Source organism: Aythya ferina (assembly GCF_964211825.1).
Source record: "Aythya ferina genome assembly, chromosome: 7".
In the NCBI taxonomy this organism is placed as follows: Eukaryota; Metazoa; Chordata; class Aves; order Anseriformes; family Anatidae; genus Aythya; species Aythya ferina.
In genome coordinates this window covers 33,189,800-33,207,063 of record NC_140302.1, presented here as the reverse complement: position 1 = coordinate 33,207,063, position 17,264 = coordinate 33,189,800, and the positions used below count along the sequence as shown (strand labels likewise).

Genomic DNA, 17,264 nt, shown 5'->3' with positions numbered 1-17,264 from the left:
GCTGTGCTGCACTCACGGCTGTTTTCAATGTGCTGGGAAGGAAGCACTGTAGCACATCATGAATATGGTAACATTGTCTGTATTGATGATGGAAACTGAAATACTAACACGCAAAAAACTCCTGTAGAGGTGAGAGAGGGGCACCGATCAGGGGGCAGGATGAGGGCTGGGGTGCTGGAAAGCAGCAGAGCCCCAGAAGCAAGCACTTTGCTGTAGGGAGCACAGGAGCAGAGCGTCGTCCCCGCGCTGCTGCCCACCCTGAGGAGCACCAAGGAGCCAGCATCCAAGCTTTTCACGTGCTAGCTCATTTCCATGGCTCCTGAAGACTTCTGGAAGCAATAAGAGGGCTTCCTGATGGGAGACTCAAGAGGAAGCAATGCAATATCCAGCGACAGATTTCAAAGTCAAAAGGCATTTGAGAAAAGCCACTTACATCTGGAATTCGAGTAGTTTGGTTTTACAAAATGTGGGCTTTTAAAATATTGATACATAAACAGGAAAGTTTGCTTTCCAGCTTCCTCCAGTTTGTACACACAGGGAAAGAAGCAAATCCCCTCTGACCACAAGGACACAGACGCTGCATTGCCTCACGAAACCGCTGAAGGAATGAGGGCAGGTCTTGTTGATTTAAAAGCGTCAAACCAAGTGGTTATTAGTAAGATGCTGGAAAGAAACATAAGCGAAAGAGCCACAAATTAGAGGTCGGTCCCAAACTCATTAGTGCTTTATCGCTTAGGTGCCAAATTCTTTCTAAGATACAGAAAGAAAAATACCTGGTCAGGCTGAGGAGGGAAAACCTCCAGACCTCAGCACATTTCCGTGACACCAGGGCTGTGTCAGTCGGTGGCAAGTGTCTCATGGCTGGTTTTGAAGTGTGCAGGCAGAAGACACCTCAAAACAAAGTCAACCACAGTGCCCCCTCCTGCACCTGCTACAGGGATCAATCATCCCTGCAGGCAGAGGCAAATTTGGAGGGGTGAAATGGGTCTCCAGAAAAAAACACTTCCACTTTCCCCTGTGGATGTGGATGTGGGTGAGGGCACAGGTCATAAAAACCTCCCTTTTTAACCCCGACGCTGTACATTAGACCACCCTAAAAGTTTTTCCTCCTCCTCTGGTGTTTACAGTTTTCAGCAGCTGTATCACACGTCGTTCTCATTCGGCGACACGGTAGTTATTTGTCTTAAGACAAATTTCATAATCGAGCTCTGCTAGCTCCACAGCATCTGTCTGCTTCAGAGTGTTGTGCAACACTTTTCACGGGTTTTATGCTCCTTGCAGTATCCCGTGTGCCACACAGGATGGATTATTTCACTAGGCTCTGCCTATGCTGCCAGAGTCCTTATTTTTCTAGGGAAGCTTTATAAATTTGGAAGTTTGTATCCAAATTGTCTGCAACTGTGCAGTTTCTTTCTATTATTGCAGTTTCCTCAATGCTGCTCACATTTGAAAGGACTTCCCCCTCTGCTGTAGGGTTACATTGCCTTTCAGTTTAACACAGCTGACCCCAACCTTGCTTCCTACTTTAAACATTTCAGCAAACTGCTTTGTTTCATGGTGGACACAAGAAATACAGTTTCTCTCTTTTACAGATGGTGAAAATAAACCTACTTTAGAATTAGAAGAACAACCCTAAGATTTCTGTTCCTCATTGACTTCACTATGTTTTTCAATGAGAAGAATTTAATCAGGGAAACTTCCTCCTTACTGGTGCCCAGATCGTCTTTTAATTTCCTATTCTACTAAGCAAAACCAAAGTAGTTCTAGTACTGTCTTTGGCCAGATGTTCACAGCTTAAAGAAAAACAGAGTGCATGCTGCTGCAAAATTTTAACGGTTTTAGGAATACCAGCTGACAGCCTAGACTCATTCTTCAAGCTCAGCTCTGTTCCTAACCACAGAGGCATTCTTCATCCTTTGGATCCTGCCTTAACATGCTACAAAAAAATAGAGGAAAAAATTTTACATCTTTGATGTCACCTTCAAATAATTTATTCACAAAAGAAAGACTTCATCTCTTACTTCAGAAAAAGTGTTAGGGGTGGTTTTCATGTTTTATCTAAATTTTTAAAGGGTTAATTGTACCACCTTCTTTAGTCATCAAGTAAATCTGAGCTTCCAACAGATTATTTTGAGATGCAGTGGGTAGGGGGGAAGGGAGGAACAATACAGAAGGTGGAGTTGTGCAACTGATAGGAAACTTACCAAGGCTACAGCAGACTATGGATATAACCTTGCATTGTCTAATTTAGAGCAGAGACAAGATATTTGATCTCCTGCTACCAGATGGATGTGCTAAGTCGACATCATGTGAGGAAGGCAGCAGGGGCCCACTCACTTCCTTAAGCAAGAGTCCAGCCTCCAGGCATCAAGACACTTCCCAGCGTTCATTAGTTCATTAAAATCAACGCTTTTTCTCACAGAAAACAATGTTGAAGTGCTGATCCCTCCTTCCCCCCCAAAAAAAATATCTAGCTGATTTAGCACATGATGGCTGTAAGACAGAAAACATTCCCTGCCTTAAAGAACTGGCAAGTATGTATGAGTGAACTAGGTTGCAATGCTCATAATCTGAAGCATGCACTATGTTGGCCAGCTTCAGAAGTCAGAGCATCAAGCCAAAAACACCATCTTGTGTCTTGAGCTAGCAAGTTGTATACAGAGAGTTACAAGTTTTTGAAGTTTTTATTTTATTTTATTTTTTTAAAGAAAAAAAAGGTAAAAGCCACTGCTTGTCAGATCAAAAACCATCTATTCATGTCTGTTCCATAACTGAACAGCACAGGAGGATAATAACCTGGAAAGATAAGCACTTGTAAAACAACCATTCATTGGTATGCCATTTGCAAAGCAAGGCCACAATTATGTTCGAATGTTAAACTGATGGAATAAGACTGTGACTATCACTTAATTACACTGCTACAATTTTTTAGTTTATTTTTTTAAAGATGAGTCTGTCATCTTGCAACAACTAGAATCACCAGTTCAAAAGTCCTGCTTAGCAGTGGTTTCCACCATAGGCAACTAAGCTGGTTGCATTCACTTTTTTCCAAGTTGCTTCTATTCTTCCAGATTCTCCCTTCCCTCAAGCAGCTGATGGAGCTGCAAAAGTGGGAAGAGGAGAGTGAGAGAGCCAGGCTCTCCCTGGGACAGAGCCCACAAGGAGTCTGTAGAAGCCTCCCTGGGTCCTTAAGTGCTCACTGTTTTGCACAAGTGAGGTCTGTTATGTTTTGGGGTTTCTTTTGTTGTTTTGTTTTGAATGTGCTCAGGCTCTTCCATTAGACATTCTAGTGCCAGGGAAATGTTGGAGCAATTTCTTTAGAGTATCAGATAACACAAAACTCTGTCAGTTGTCTTCTGATGGCCTCAAAACAATCTGTTGCATCAGTTCAACGTCTCCTCTCTCTCTCTAACTTAGCAGCTTCTTTTCTCTGAGGTTTATTTTCCTATCACTGTTTAAGCCCTTTTCTTCTCACCTCTCCTTTCTGTTTTCTTTCAGTATTCTGCTTCCAGTTATAAATAATTTCTCCAGCTGCCCCTTCCCCTCCTGCCATGTCCCACTCAGCCTAAAACTGTCAATTCTCATCCTGGGGATCTTTCCCCTTGCTTTGTCAATGTTTTCAACCTGCTGGTCTGCTTTTGCTTATTTCACTATAAAAATAAGGAAATAAACAACTGGTAAATATTTAAATAAGTTGCCTCAGGAAAACAGGAAATATATATATTTATTTTTTTTTTTACCATGCTACTGTTACGCAGCTTTTAAATAACAAAAACAAGACAGAGCCTTTAAATTACAAAAGTAGCAAGGGAGCAGCAGGAGTACTTCATCTCTTGGGTCATCCAAGAGTTCTGCATCAGACGTCCGAGTTAGTCATGAACTCTGGAACAAACACTTCTGACCTCACTGGGGAATAGGTCTGAACTAAAACAACCCTGCAATATCTACACATTTTTGAGTCACGTGTTTCAAACGGCATATTATTGCCCACTAAATTTGGAGGTTATTAACTAAGTCTAAACAAGGGAAACCAATATGAGCAGAACCTCAAGCAATCACATGCATCTAATTTCATCTACAGCATGCAGGAGTATTTCAACACAGTATTCCACTTGCAGTACACTCATTGACATGTGCAGAACAGCATGACAATTTTTCTGCTGTTGCTGAGAGCCACAAAGCCTGATATGGCTGAAGACTATTGTTGGGGAGTTGCATTCTGTTTTGTTCCGAAAACATTCAAACATCTTGAATGTTCAAGATACTTCCTAAGATATTTTCCCATTTCAATATCTACATCTGTGCAGTACAGTCCTTCATAGGAACAAAATTATCTTCTAAAAGCAATTTGGCAACTTAATTATAGGCACATGAGAAAGACTAATACCTCTCTCTACCAAGCACAAGGAAACACCCCCCCAGAATTTCCTCTCAGAGCAAGAGAGTTACATTAGCCAAAGCATGTGTAGATCAACCTGTAAACTACGCTGTTGGTTTTTATTTTGAGGATGCACACAAAAGTGATAGGTGCTTGCTTGCATTACTCAGAGAGGTCAGAAAATAAACCACTACCAATCACAAACTTGGCTTTTAAAAAATGCACATCCACCCTATTAGCTTTGAGGTTGGTTAAAACTCACACCACTGAACTATTGCTCTCTCCTTTAAATATCAAAATCAGCCATAGCTTTTAGAAAAGTAGGTTAAGAGGAATAAAATATATCTTGCTCACAGTTCTCACTCACCTGAGCATCTATTTTAATTAGTGCAATGTCAGCTTTTTCATCAACATCTTTAATTTTAGCTTCATATGTTTCACCGTTCTTCAGTTCCACCTTCACCCTGTTTTTGTTGGTGACCACGTGGGCGTTTGTCACTATCAGTCCGTCTTCTGAGACGATGAACCCTGAGCCACTGGCAACAGGAATCTCCCTCTTTGAATAAGGAAGCCTAAAAGACAAGGGAAATAAATATTTTTCTCTGCAAAAGGTTGCAAGATCACGTATAATACCTAATAATACACAGCTAAAATGAATGTGGTGTTTTTTTTTATGCTTTTGAATATCTGCTATTACTTGCTGTCATTAACAAGGTAATGTATATGCATTAGTTTAATTTTTACTTATTTATTTATTTTGCTGGGACTCTTAAATTATCTTTAATTCTTACGCATCCATACTTATCAGCTCAGAAACCTCTGTGCTCTTCCATATCATTAATTAACATTTCTGGCACAAGGTCAGCTGTTTTCAGGAATACAAAATCAAAACCGGGCATCTTGTTTACTTGCGAAACAATTCAATGTGAACCACAGCAGGAGCTATCTTCTCCACCACATCTGCAATAAAGTTGTATTTATGCCGCAGGCTGTTGGGATGTTCTTGGCCTGAAACAGAAACAGAAAGCATGTCATGAGTTCTTCAAGTGACAGGGGGAGGACCATTGCAAAACACCTGAATTAAAAACCCGGTGTGGGTGTTTTTCCCACATAGGTATGCCACCAACCCCTCACCCTGCAGGATCCCCAATGTTTTTTCACACAGAAGGGGCAGAAAGCCTTGTTATGCCAGCAGAAGGGCCCGTGCACACCTCTCGTTTCACTCACACATGACTGGGCCACAAATCTGCCATGGAGGCAGCAGCGGGGCTGCAGCACCGGCTGCGTTCGGGCTGCCCCCGGATCAGCATGTGGACAACGAGGCCCTAACCCCTACTGAGCCTCGAGATGGGAAAGCTGAGCACGGGTCTGAGGGCTGTGAGGCCTCTCCCGATGCTACTTCAACCCGCCTCAGACGCCAGGCCTCCACCGGGCCCCTATGGAGCACCACAGGGCCGCCCGCCGGCCATGGGGCCATGGGCTGCACGGGGCAGCAGGACCCATGGACTTTGGAGTTATGGAAGTGCCCCCGGAGCTGTAAAAATAGATACGGGCATGGAAACAATGGGACCACAAAGCTGCGCATTCCTGGGCAGTATCGTAACACAAAAGCGTGTGGCCACTGAGTATTCAAGAGGGGTCACTGGGATTTCCAAAAGCAACTGGATCCCAAACTCCTATTGTGGCTGACAGAAAGCCTGTCTGCACCATCGGATGTCTAAAAATCTCTGGAAAAAAACACGCAATCGTGACACGGCTTCCCATTCTCACAGGTCAGGGGTAAAACCTTTTTAATGGGGAGCAACTAAGCAATCTGAGTTACTTCGTATTTCCCTAGAGGCAAGAACCCCTTCTTTTCACCAGTACTCCCATTTTATCTGACACATCTTGCATTACAAAGGCACACACAAAATCGGTGATTGACTTCCAGATGAGAACTACGTGCTGTGCTGCTCCATCCATCCCTGCCCTTTGGGTTTTCAATCCACAGATTAAAACTGTAAGCAGCTTGTGGATGCTGCAGGTGCCTGGGACAGTGTAACAGGAGGATTTATTTGCAGAGCTGTAGGGCACGTGGGACTCCTCTGAAATCATCCCGCTTTCCATAGCTGGATGACCCGCATTATCTGTTAAAACCAGACTGGAAAAATCCAAAATTGTTTACGTATGGGATAAAGACAAAAACACACTACAAGAGTTTTAGAGGAATGGTTTGGAACAAATCACTGCTGCTCTTAGCAGATACCGGCGTGATTCAGGGGTGAAAACTGGGTTTCAGATGGTTTAGTAACACCAGCTGGTATGTCCTCCCCTTTGGAGCTGGGGGGATGCTCAGCCCAGCCACCACCTGACCGCTCACAAATCCATTTTCTTCCCATTTGTACCCTGAGAAGCACCTCAAGTGCTTTGAAATGCCATCAGTCACGAACAGCAGTAACCACATAATCCACTGTGCAGTTTCAGATCAACATTTGGACACTTTAATCTGCTTTATGACACGGGAACATTGATCAGGAAAGTAGTGCTCTCACCTACTGCTTTCCTCAAAAGTTCTCTGCTTTGTCTGACTTGTGCTTAAGCTACTATCCTTGGACTTGAATATCAGAAAGGCATAACGGTGTTTTGATTAACAGACTCCTCAACCAAAGGATTTATGTTTTCTTTATTAGAAATACCCAGCATTACACGAACCACATCATCACTATACCTAAATCTGGCAACTACAACAGGCGTGTTTTGGAAAACTAGTAGGAAGAAGAACCACACTGAGAATGCATTTGGAAGTATTCACTCACATGGAACAGGAGCTTGGACAGATTATCAGATCAGATTAACGTGACATTGGGATAAAACGCCACAGGGCATGAGCATATCCATCAATACGCTTTTTGATCACTGCTTCTAAAATGATTTTGTCTAAGTTACAGTGCTGCAGACATTTAAAGGTCACATCCTGCCCTTGAAAAAAGAGAGCTGCCCCGGATGAGGGAAACCACACTGGAAACACAGGTTTTTTATGTCTTCAGTCTTTCTTTTTTTTTTTTTTTTTGCATTTGGCTATTCAAGAAGAGAAAGGATGCCTAAGCTGTACATGGTGAGACTACTAATACTTCATCTCAGAGAGCTGCCTGCACTTTGAGTCTGCAGCTATGAATGCCAGGATTTCAGAAGCGAGGCTTTTCTGCATATAAACCAGCCTGTGCAGTCCCAACTAAGCTGCACAGCTAAAAGGTCAAAATTTCACACTGTGAAAAAGTTAGATAATAAATACTGATTCATGGCATACTGACCTAAAAAGCTTACCACGCCTGTCCTTTGCTTATGTATCAGGAATTCCTGCATTGTGTAACACAGTTTTGCAACAGCTCTTGAACGACTGCCCACTTAAATGGAAAACATACCTTTTCGAAGCAAATAAACAAAAGTCAAAGTGCTGTTCACATGAATTCATTGATGAACACTAGCAGAAAAAAAAAAAAAGAAAAAAAAAAAACTGCAACTGGTCTTTAGCATCGTACTGAAACAAAATTTAAAGGCAACAGTAAAAGAATTAATATGTTGAAAATTTCTTCTATAATGGGGAAAAGTAGCAGGGGGGGAACAGGAAAACAGACAATAATGAGACACGTGTACGCATCGCATCCTCTTCGACTGTTAGGTACACACATTAAGCTCACCATAGCTAATTGCTCTTTGGGATTATTGAGCAATGCACGTGGGAGCTGAGAGGTGTGTTTATCTTTCCTCTGAGCCACCGCCACCAATGTTATCTCAGATTTGAATCACCAGTAGGGTCAGGCTACCGAGGTTTTCATGACATGGCTTTCACTATTTAACCCCACTGTCTGTGTATTCCAATACACACAACCACCGTGCCCATCCTGACTTACAGGGAACCTGACAAGCAGGTGGACAGCTCTTTAATTCCGTATTTCAATTGCAGATTTCTTGGTTAAAAACTGCTTCTTTGGTATAACCGATGTTGAATCCATGTGAATATTTCTCCACAGTTTTCTGGCTTTTTTCATATATTTTTTTTAAACCACACCCTTCTGGAGTTTTGTTCCTAGTAGATTCATTTTATTAGTTTGTGGGTTTGTTTGTTTGTTTGTTTTGCAACACTGAGGTGGGCTTGAATGAAGCTCCAGTTCCTACATACCCTCAGGCTTTGATGTTCAGATCTCTGCAGACTGGTCTCTGTCTATTTATATGCTGTGATTATTTGCGTTTTGTAATGTTTTTATTGAACTATTGCACAATGCCCTAAATGCCCATGAGCATGGTTAAGAAACTTTCATTAATGGCATTAATAAGATGATTCTTGTGAATTCAGTTAATGACCAAAAACTGACTTAAAAACATAAATAGGTTACAGCATGAAAAATTCCCAAGGCAATGAAATTTTCAAGGACTTCAAAGGTGTGCTGGCTGTCAGCCCTCGAATGAAAGGGAAAATCTCTGCCAACTGCCATTAAGGGTGCTAATATCAGTAAACAAACTGCTGAAAGGAAAGGCTGAACACCAAGTCATGGAAAAAAGCACAAGACGCTGTAAACAACCAAAATAATTTGGTTTCTGAAAGAGGAGCCAAAAAGGCATAGGAAGATCTAGGTTTTGATTAGGTCATGACTCACAGTGGCATTGATGCTTTAATGTTTACATCTCCCACATGCTGCTTCTGGTAATATTTTGAGCTAAACTGAAAGGATGCTTTGGAGATAGCAATCTCCTGGAAGTAACCTCTCCCCTTCAGTTGTGAGAACTGCATCCGCTCACACAGGCAGGTCCGCACCTCGTGAGAACAGCTCTTCATATCAAGTCGTAGGCACATCACTGATACACGTATTTTAAAACCTGTAACAGAGGATGCTCACGTGCAAATTGCAGGGAGCGCCGTCTCCAGGTTCATCCCTAAAGGCACTTCATTTTGGACAAGTGCAACACCCCCTCCTTCCAGGGGAACCAAATTAACATCCCCTTTGGGCTGCACCTGAACCAGGGGGGCTGCTTCTCCCTCACCCCACTCCTCAGACCTAAGGGTACCAGCCCAAGGGCTGGGATCCCACAGCCTGCTAACATCAGCCCAGAAGAAAATGTGACCCAGATGGGATCCACGGTCAAGCTCTCCTCTCCCGTAGGCTCCGTGATGATCAGGACTGATTTCTGTCCCTGTCACACAGGGTACGACAAGCAGAGCCACTGCAGCCTGCTGCAATTTATGGGCTAGCTGAATGTATTAAGCAGCTCCAGGTGGCTGAAAATAGATGACTGCTTCTTCCTGCGCTGGCTGCTTGCTTAGCACTGTGTCCACACGTCCCAGGTACGGACGCACGCTGGGGTCTGAAAGAAAAGCTTGGGTTTCCCTGCAGCACAAAGCCAGCAGGGCTGAGGCGCTCACAGAACCGCTGGGCTGGCAGAATCGGCGACTACTAACACAAACCACAAGACCGTAAAGTTTTCCTTGGAGGACTTCCACCCTCCCAGACGAAACTCCGACCGCGGCTGTTTGTACAAACCCCCATTCATGTCATATAGGAAAACGGCAAACCTCTGACGCTGCTGTGGAAACAAAAACTGGAGCAAAAGTGCTTAGCTCACGCTGAAAACGGTGCTATCAGCAAGCTCCGCTGGAGAGACACAAGGAAAAAGTGATGTATGGGAATCTGCTGCCTCTTTTATTCTTTTTTTTTTTTTTTTTTTAAGCATAAAACTGCAAGCCTAAATATTCCACTTCCTACTCGAGGATATATTGTGTAAGGCACCAAAAAAGGATATTATGCAAGAAAAACACTAAGAAAAGAAGACAACATTCTACATGTTGCAGACGATTTGCTCAGGAACTGTTCTGAGATCAGCGGAGGGAATTTCGAGAGGTCTAAACCGCAGTACCGTGCTAATGAAACCACCATTACATCAGTATTTTTCCTGTATAATCAAAGGAGAAAGTAAAGAAATGTCACTGATTTCTGAGAAGATGGTCTGTATTCCTGTGACATCCCTAACAACAAAAATATTTACATAGCACTAAATAACGGAGCAATTCCAAGTGTCTTACTCTACCAAATAGTAAACCGAACAAACCTGGTAGTCATTTAACATATTTCCTGCAGCGAGAACCACTGCAAGATCGAAACGAGGATTGTAAATGAAATTGACTCTGTTTCACCTTTGCAAGTTTGCATTCGTGCCAAAAAGCAATTTTCATCTCCACAATATTTAGATGATCGATTCATTCTTGGCAGCCTTTCACGAGGATTGTGTCACACGCATCAAAAATCTTGCAAGTATCAGGCTTCAAACTTTGTATTCTCCCTGCTAATATAAAAGCCTGAAGCCATTATTTCTGAGTGCTGATTTTAAAGGTCTGTGTAAAAAAGGTTCCAGTTAAAACAAGGCATCTATACAATGTTCACAGAAGAAAACAGCTCTCAACAACAAGAGCATGCAACAGTTTCCAGACCAGAGTGCAGTTGTTCATAAAAAACAGCACTTTTGAGTGCAAAACTGCAGGTGAGTCACACATTTTAATTGATATCCTCAAGAAAAAGAATTGATTTTGATGATTTTCAGGCAAGAGAGTGTGAAAGAACAAGTGAACCCCACCAGCAACCAGCAGCAGAGGGTCTGCAGAGAGCACTGCTCCAGGCTTCCTTCTTAGTGAGAGCCAGACCTCATCAGCATCCATTTCCAGTGTGCTTAAAGTTTGTCTTTCCACTGAAAATGGTAAAATGTCAGTGACCTAAGGTAACACGCCCACAGCTTTCTTGTAGGAAATCCATATATAACTTCAGATATAAAACTTAAAAGTTTTAGCCAGACAGGAACTTTTCCTACCCCTTGGCTAAAAAGCAGAATAATATTATATATATATTATAAAAATCAGGGAGAAATCTGCATTGCAAATCAGCTACTGAATTGCTAGATAGATATCAAATAGTTGGAAAGTTCTGCAGGAGGAGCAATAGCCAGGCTGCGTGCATCTAAGCTGCTTTCCTCAGTCTCTATGCAACTTGCAAAACAGTAATTTAAATCCTCTGTGTCTTAGGTTTATCTTTAAAGTGGGCATAACCCTATGTTATCCTATGGGAGTAGTCACAGACTGCAGCAACACTTGCAGAGCCTCACACAGGGAGGAAATATGTATATAAAACCTCCCCCAAATGCCAGAAATTCTTCTACAAACCAAGCACGCTGCCCAGTCCCTGAAAAAAAAAAAAGAAAACAAAAAACCTCTCTCACAGTTACAACAGCAGAAATACGAGAGCAAAAGCAATAGGCTCCCGAGCCGGTGAGGATAAAAAGCAGGGGGAAGGCATCCAGAGAGGATCCAGCTCCATCCAACACAACAGGAAACTGCGATTTCTTCTGTAAACACCGGCGGCGAGGTGGGAGCAAGCCCAGCTCCTGCGCAAACAGCCCGCAGGGAACACACCGTTCCCTGAGCTCGCCGGGCAGTAACATGGCCATATTAATACAACGTGGAGCCCGGGCTCATCGGTGATGACAAATTAGCAGCAGGACGGTGACAGCGAGGCATTGGGTGGGCACGGTGCGCTGCTGGGGACGGCAAGCACCGCGCACCCAGACCTGCCTCGCACAACAAGCTCAGGGAGGGCACTGGAGAGGAAGAAGACGACGACTAAGAAAAGGAAAATAGGAAAAAGAAGAGCAATTCAGGGCACGGGCAGAGTGCTGGGCTTGAAAACATTGTTAATGGTAGTGCTGGCCGAGCTGGAAGCACTAAGAAATGTAAGTCAGGTAGTTATGGAAAAGAGTCTGCCTTATTTCCTGCAGACAGATGAGAAGAGTATTTCAGGCGACAGGTTAACGCAGACGTGGTATTCTCTCCTCTGCCGAATGCTGAAAATACAGCAGATGAGTCAGGAATAATTTCTCCACTCCTTTTTCCAGCCCAGCTCTCAGTTTATGTCCCTCCCAGCTCGGGTCATCACCCGGCTCCACTTCCCAGCTGCAGGCATCGCAGGCGGAGAAGGGGCAAGAAGTCCACTGAAAAGTCAATGAGGTAACAACGATGTGGTAATCCCGACACCCCACTTGTAACCAGCAGCTGTCTGATGTCAAAAAAATCCTCTTAACATTATAAAAAACATTAAAGTCTCATTTTAAGTATGTGAGAAATTTTCGCGATGAGTGTCCAGAAAACAGAATTTTAAGAGAGATTTAGTTTTAGCTTCTAGGAACCCTGGTATGAAGGCACCACAGCATAAAAAGTTATTGTTTTGGTTGGTTTTAGTTTGTTTATTTTAAGCAGTTTTTCTCTAATGAGAAGCCTTAAAAAAAACTCTTTAGATGCAAGCTCTGCAGCCAGGAGGCCTTGGTTTCACCACTTGGACTCGCACTCCTCCTGTGGTGACAACAGAGAAGGATCAAATCTATAGAAGAAACCTCAAAACTGTAATAAAATGTACATGGCCCATAGCCTGGGGCTTCATAATTGTACAACACATAAATTCAGCATAACTCAAAGGCCACAAAATATCTACGCAGGGAACAAGTCCCACCGCCTCTGTCATTATTCTCTACGCGTGTCTATGGAGTCATTCTAGGAGCATCCACGTTTGTTTTAATGCAGCATCAGCAAACAGGGAGTGTCTGGGAAATGAAACTGGATTGATGCAGGTTGTGCTCCTGCCACCCTATGCAGATATTTACAGAAAGGAGGTGGCACTGAAGATTTCTCGGGTTATTGATAAGCGACTCCTGCTTGCCCATTTGACTGCCTTCAGATGGAGGTCTACATACAGACCTCTGACACCCAATATTCAGGCATGCCAAGCTGTGTGCACGTTGTCCTGGAAAAGGGAACGAATCATCCCTTCACCAGCACAAATGTTGAAGTGTGGCAGTCCTGTGGGCTTGTGTTTACTTTCGGGGAGGGATGGTGGAGGGGAGCTGCTTGGGTTTCTTGTCGCTGACGGTGCTCGCTCCACCCACGTCTTGCCTTCTCCAAAATTACTTTCTGCAAAAGCAGATTGACAGATCATCAATGCTGTTTGCAAAACTTTGCCAAAACTGCAGTCTGCAAGTTTAAGAAATAAGGTAATGGAAAAGAAAAGTAATGGAAAATGGAGCAGCTATGCTGGCCAGGGGCAGTAAAATGAGCAGGGACTCGAAAGCTTGGTTTGCGCTCAGCTCTGCTGCTGGCTTAGGGGGTGACCCTGAGCAAAGCCCTTTATCTTCCTCTGCCCCAGATTTGCTATCTGTAAGTGGGGATAGTGACATCGGCCTCTCCAAATTGTTGTGAGATCCCTTAATGCTCTGCTATATAAACCCTTTCAAATTTTAGACCATCAGATAACTTCTAGGCATAATCAGTAGATACACGATGCACTAATTCATCCGTTGGTTATTTTTCAGTAAAAACATGTAAATCCAACTGCTACGAGAAACACAGAGTGATTTTTAATTCTTACCACTCTCACTCCGTATCATCCCTATTTCTGCAAAACTGGCTGCAGGAGACACTCACCTTGGAAAAAAAAAAAAAAAAAAAAAAAAAAAAGCTCCTGAAACTTCACAAGATCAGTGAAACTTCAGAAGATCAGGGAGACAGAACAAGAAACTCTGATAGAATTTGACAGGATAAAATGACGGCAAGCCAAGGGCTTCCCAAGTCACCAAACTTTAAAGTAATACCATCAGCAACCTTTGTCCTTTTTTGGAAGTTTAAGATATTATTATAAGTCTCCTGTTCCAGACATGAGGGGAACGTCTTCAGTCAGCGTAAATGAATGCATTATTTTATAGTTATTAGTGCAGGGAAGCCGAGACTTGCCTTTTAGAAACGTTCTTCTCTTTGAGGCGGGCGAGCCAACCTGGGAATCACAGTGGCCTCTATCCAGAAGACAAAACCAAGTTTTTCTTTTTTCCCCTACATCCAGAACACAGTCTCCAAAATAGTATTATATGGAGACTTGGGCCCAGTTATGAGTAATGTGGGACACACGACGCTGCCGAGTCCAGCCAGGCATCCTGGAGGCCCCAGCAATTTATGGGCGCAGGGAATTACTTTATTTACCACAAAAGCTAAGTTCTGCAGTACCCCAGTTTCTATTTGTAACGTCGCTTTCTTTCACTCCAAGCACACATAAACTCACATTTGAAAAATATTTTCCAGCTTCTCCTATTTCTTGGACAGCAGCTTCTTTCCTTCAACCGCTCAGGATACGCTGCCTCCATCCCATCCAGGCTCTGTTTAATACGATTCCTCCTGCTTACTCATGGCTTTGAGTGCTCCTGCTCCATCCACAGGTACCTTCAAATTTCAAAGCCCAGAAGATGAAAGCACTGAACCTTTCCTTGTTCCAAATCTGTGTTTACTAACTTCACTGTTTGAAGTCTAAAGACTAGCGAATGACTCCCAGATCCCCGGGAAGGAAATCTAGACGTGGAGCAAGGAAAAAGGTGAGCCTCTTCAGACAAACCACTTCTTACAGTCCCCTCCTCTCAGAGCCGAATACTTGGCTTTGGAAAAGTTTTTAAGCCCGCGCTGGGGAATTGGTTCTTTTCTGGAAATATGTTGCTATTTATTTCCACTGCACTTGGCTCCTTTTCCTTCCCTCTCTCCTGTTCTCCCCCTGCCACAAGGGACAGGGGAGGCAGAAGACAACTTCAGACCACCCAGACACAGTAACTTGAGGGAGATGAAGGAGGTTGAAGAAGTCCGTGGTGCTGGAGTGCCTTTGTGCATCCTGTTCCTTTCCACTCCATCCTCCCGGGTCACTTTTCCAGGCTCCACACGTGCCGAGCAACCTGCAAAGCTCCAAACATTTCTTCAGCACGCTGACCGTGACGTGGCTGTTATGATCTTTAGGGAAACAGCTGAAAGCCTGGTTCACAAAAACAAGATCAACTTTCCTCTTGATAAATCCCTGGCTAATTTCCTGACCTTCCCAGATTTCTCAACCGAGTTTCTCTTCCTGCCCTGATTATTCACTCCTGCAAGGCGTACCACTGCCAGACCACTTAGCTCTGAGTACTGCAGGCCGGCAAAGTTAGCCAGTTCCATCTGCTGCTCTTTCCCATTGTTTGCTGCATCAATCTCATTCTTTATATATATATTTTTTCAAAGGGCTGCAAATTAATGACAAATGGTTTATTGACCGCTGAGGTCATTTTCTTCTGCCAGATAATTATAGAGTCACTTGGACGCAATTCAGCCGGGTGCATTTCAGAGCAGTCAGCTACTTCGCAAGAAATTGAGTTTGAGCGATGGATTATTTTTTTCTCTTCCCATCATCTCTGGAGCTACACAATGATAACATATGACAAGAAATAGCAAAACTCATATCCGCCTTCCTGGAACTGAGGGTTACCCCCAAACTCACCTCCTGCTTCCCCCAGTGCAAGGAGCACTTCTGCGACAGAGCAGTGTGACCGCCCTGTGATAGGCACCAGCATCCCGAGGGCTGCTGAGGTACCACACAAGTCTAATAAAAATATGAAGGCCTAAAAATCCACCTCAGAAAGGGTCAGAGGAAAGTTAGGAACCAAGAGCATCCATGAGGAACTTTCTTCCTCTTACTCTGATTAAAGGTCAGAAGACGATCTGGGCCCACTCATGTTTTATGGGGCAGCTCCCCAGAGCCCGGCATGGAAAGAACAGCACGCTGCCCTCAGGCGCTGGGAGAGGCGAGGAGGGGAAGGGAAACCAGCTGAAGGGTGTGCTGAAGGTCCTCAGCCTACTCCCCTCGGTCAGCAGGGACTCAAGAGCACCACAAACATATTTGCAAAAGAAAAAGAAAACATCCTCCGACACGATGAACATCAGCACGCAAAACACTGAGGTCTCCTTCGCTGACCTCATTCCTGGGAGTGGGACAACATTTATTTACGTGGCTGTGGCTTCTGCTCAGAGGATGTTCACCTTCTTTTGGTGACATTTTATTTTCAAAGGGTCCTGCGCAGGCCCTTTTTACCTGTGTGTGCTTTGACAAGCCTGAGCGCTCTCTGCCAGTGCCGCTCGCCCTTGACGGGAAGCGAAGGTGTCTTTTTGTTAAAATTCAGGCTACATTTTGTCCCAGCCGCAGCTCAGCAGGCCTGCCCGGCCTGCTGCACAAAGCACACGCAGCCTGCCAGGGCTGCTGGGGCTCGTTTGGCAGCGTTTTCGGTACGAGCAGCAGGGCCACGTCCTCCGCCAGAGGCAAGAGGCTTCGGGAATGTCTGCCTGGGACTGCAGCCGCTGCAGAGGCTGCCCACCGCCACCGGGCAGACAGCACAGGGCTGGGATGGGGACAGAGCACACGCCAGCGGGACGGGTACCACCGGTTACACTGCCCCAGCTATGTGGCAGGAGGATGGACAGAGGCACACACGCCTCCCCGGACATGGACACAGGCCCTAATGAAAGGGTCAGCAGCCGCCACACAGCCCCAGCAGCACGTAACGCTGCCCGCTGCCTGCCCAGGAGCGTTTGGGCCCTGCTCCCATCCTGAGCATTCACCACACAGAGGCCAGGCCTGCGTTAGCCCCGGCTGGACGCTGCAGCCTGGCCCTCAGCAGTTTATGGGGTTTCTCCAGCCACGGTTCATTTCACCCCTTCTGCTTCTCACCCTGCACCCAGAACCCACCCACTCAGCACCTCAGTGCCACCACCACCCCCTTGCCACAGCTTAACTCCGAGGCCAGTGAAATTTTCTTCAAGCTTTTTAAGGCACAAAATCCCTATCTTGCAAAAGAAAGCATCTCCCTTATGCACACAGACCCAGAGCAACCCCGCCCCGGCCCCTCCTCGCCCTCTCCACAGCACACCCAGGGCACAGGCACTGAGAACCACTAAGGGCAAAGAGCGGGGACTGTCACAGGTGGGAATTGAAAAAGACAGAAGTTTTATTTCACATAACACACAATTTTGTGCTTGACCAAC

The 17,264-nt window shown here is 44.6% G+C and overlaps 1 protein-coding gene across 1 annotated transcript in view; it reads right to left on the bottom strand.

Moving 5' to 3' along the window:
• Positions 1 to 17,264, bottom strand: part of HTRA1 (HtrA serine peptidase 1) — a 30,478-nt gene that overhangs the window by 10,510 nt on the left and 2,704 nt on the right. The window contains exons 2-3 of the mRNA XM_084525639.1: positions 5,287 to 5,386; positions 4,746 to 4,950 (exon numbers count right to left, since the gene is read on the bottom strand). Coding sequence (XP_084381765.1) covers positions 4,746 to 4,950; positions 5,287 to 5,386 — 305 coding nt within the window. The remainder of the gene's footprint in view (positions 1 to 4,745; positions 4,951 to 5,286; positions 5,387 to 17,264) is intronic.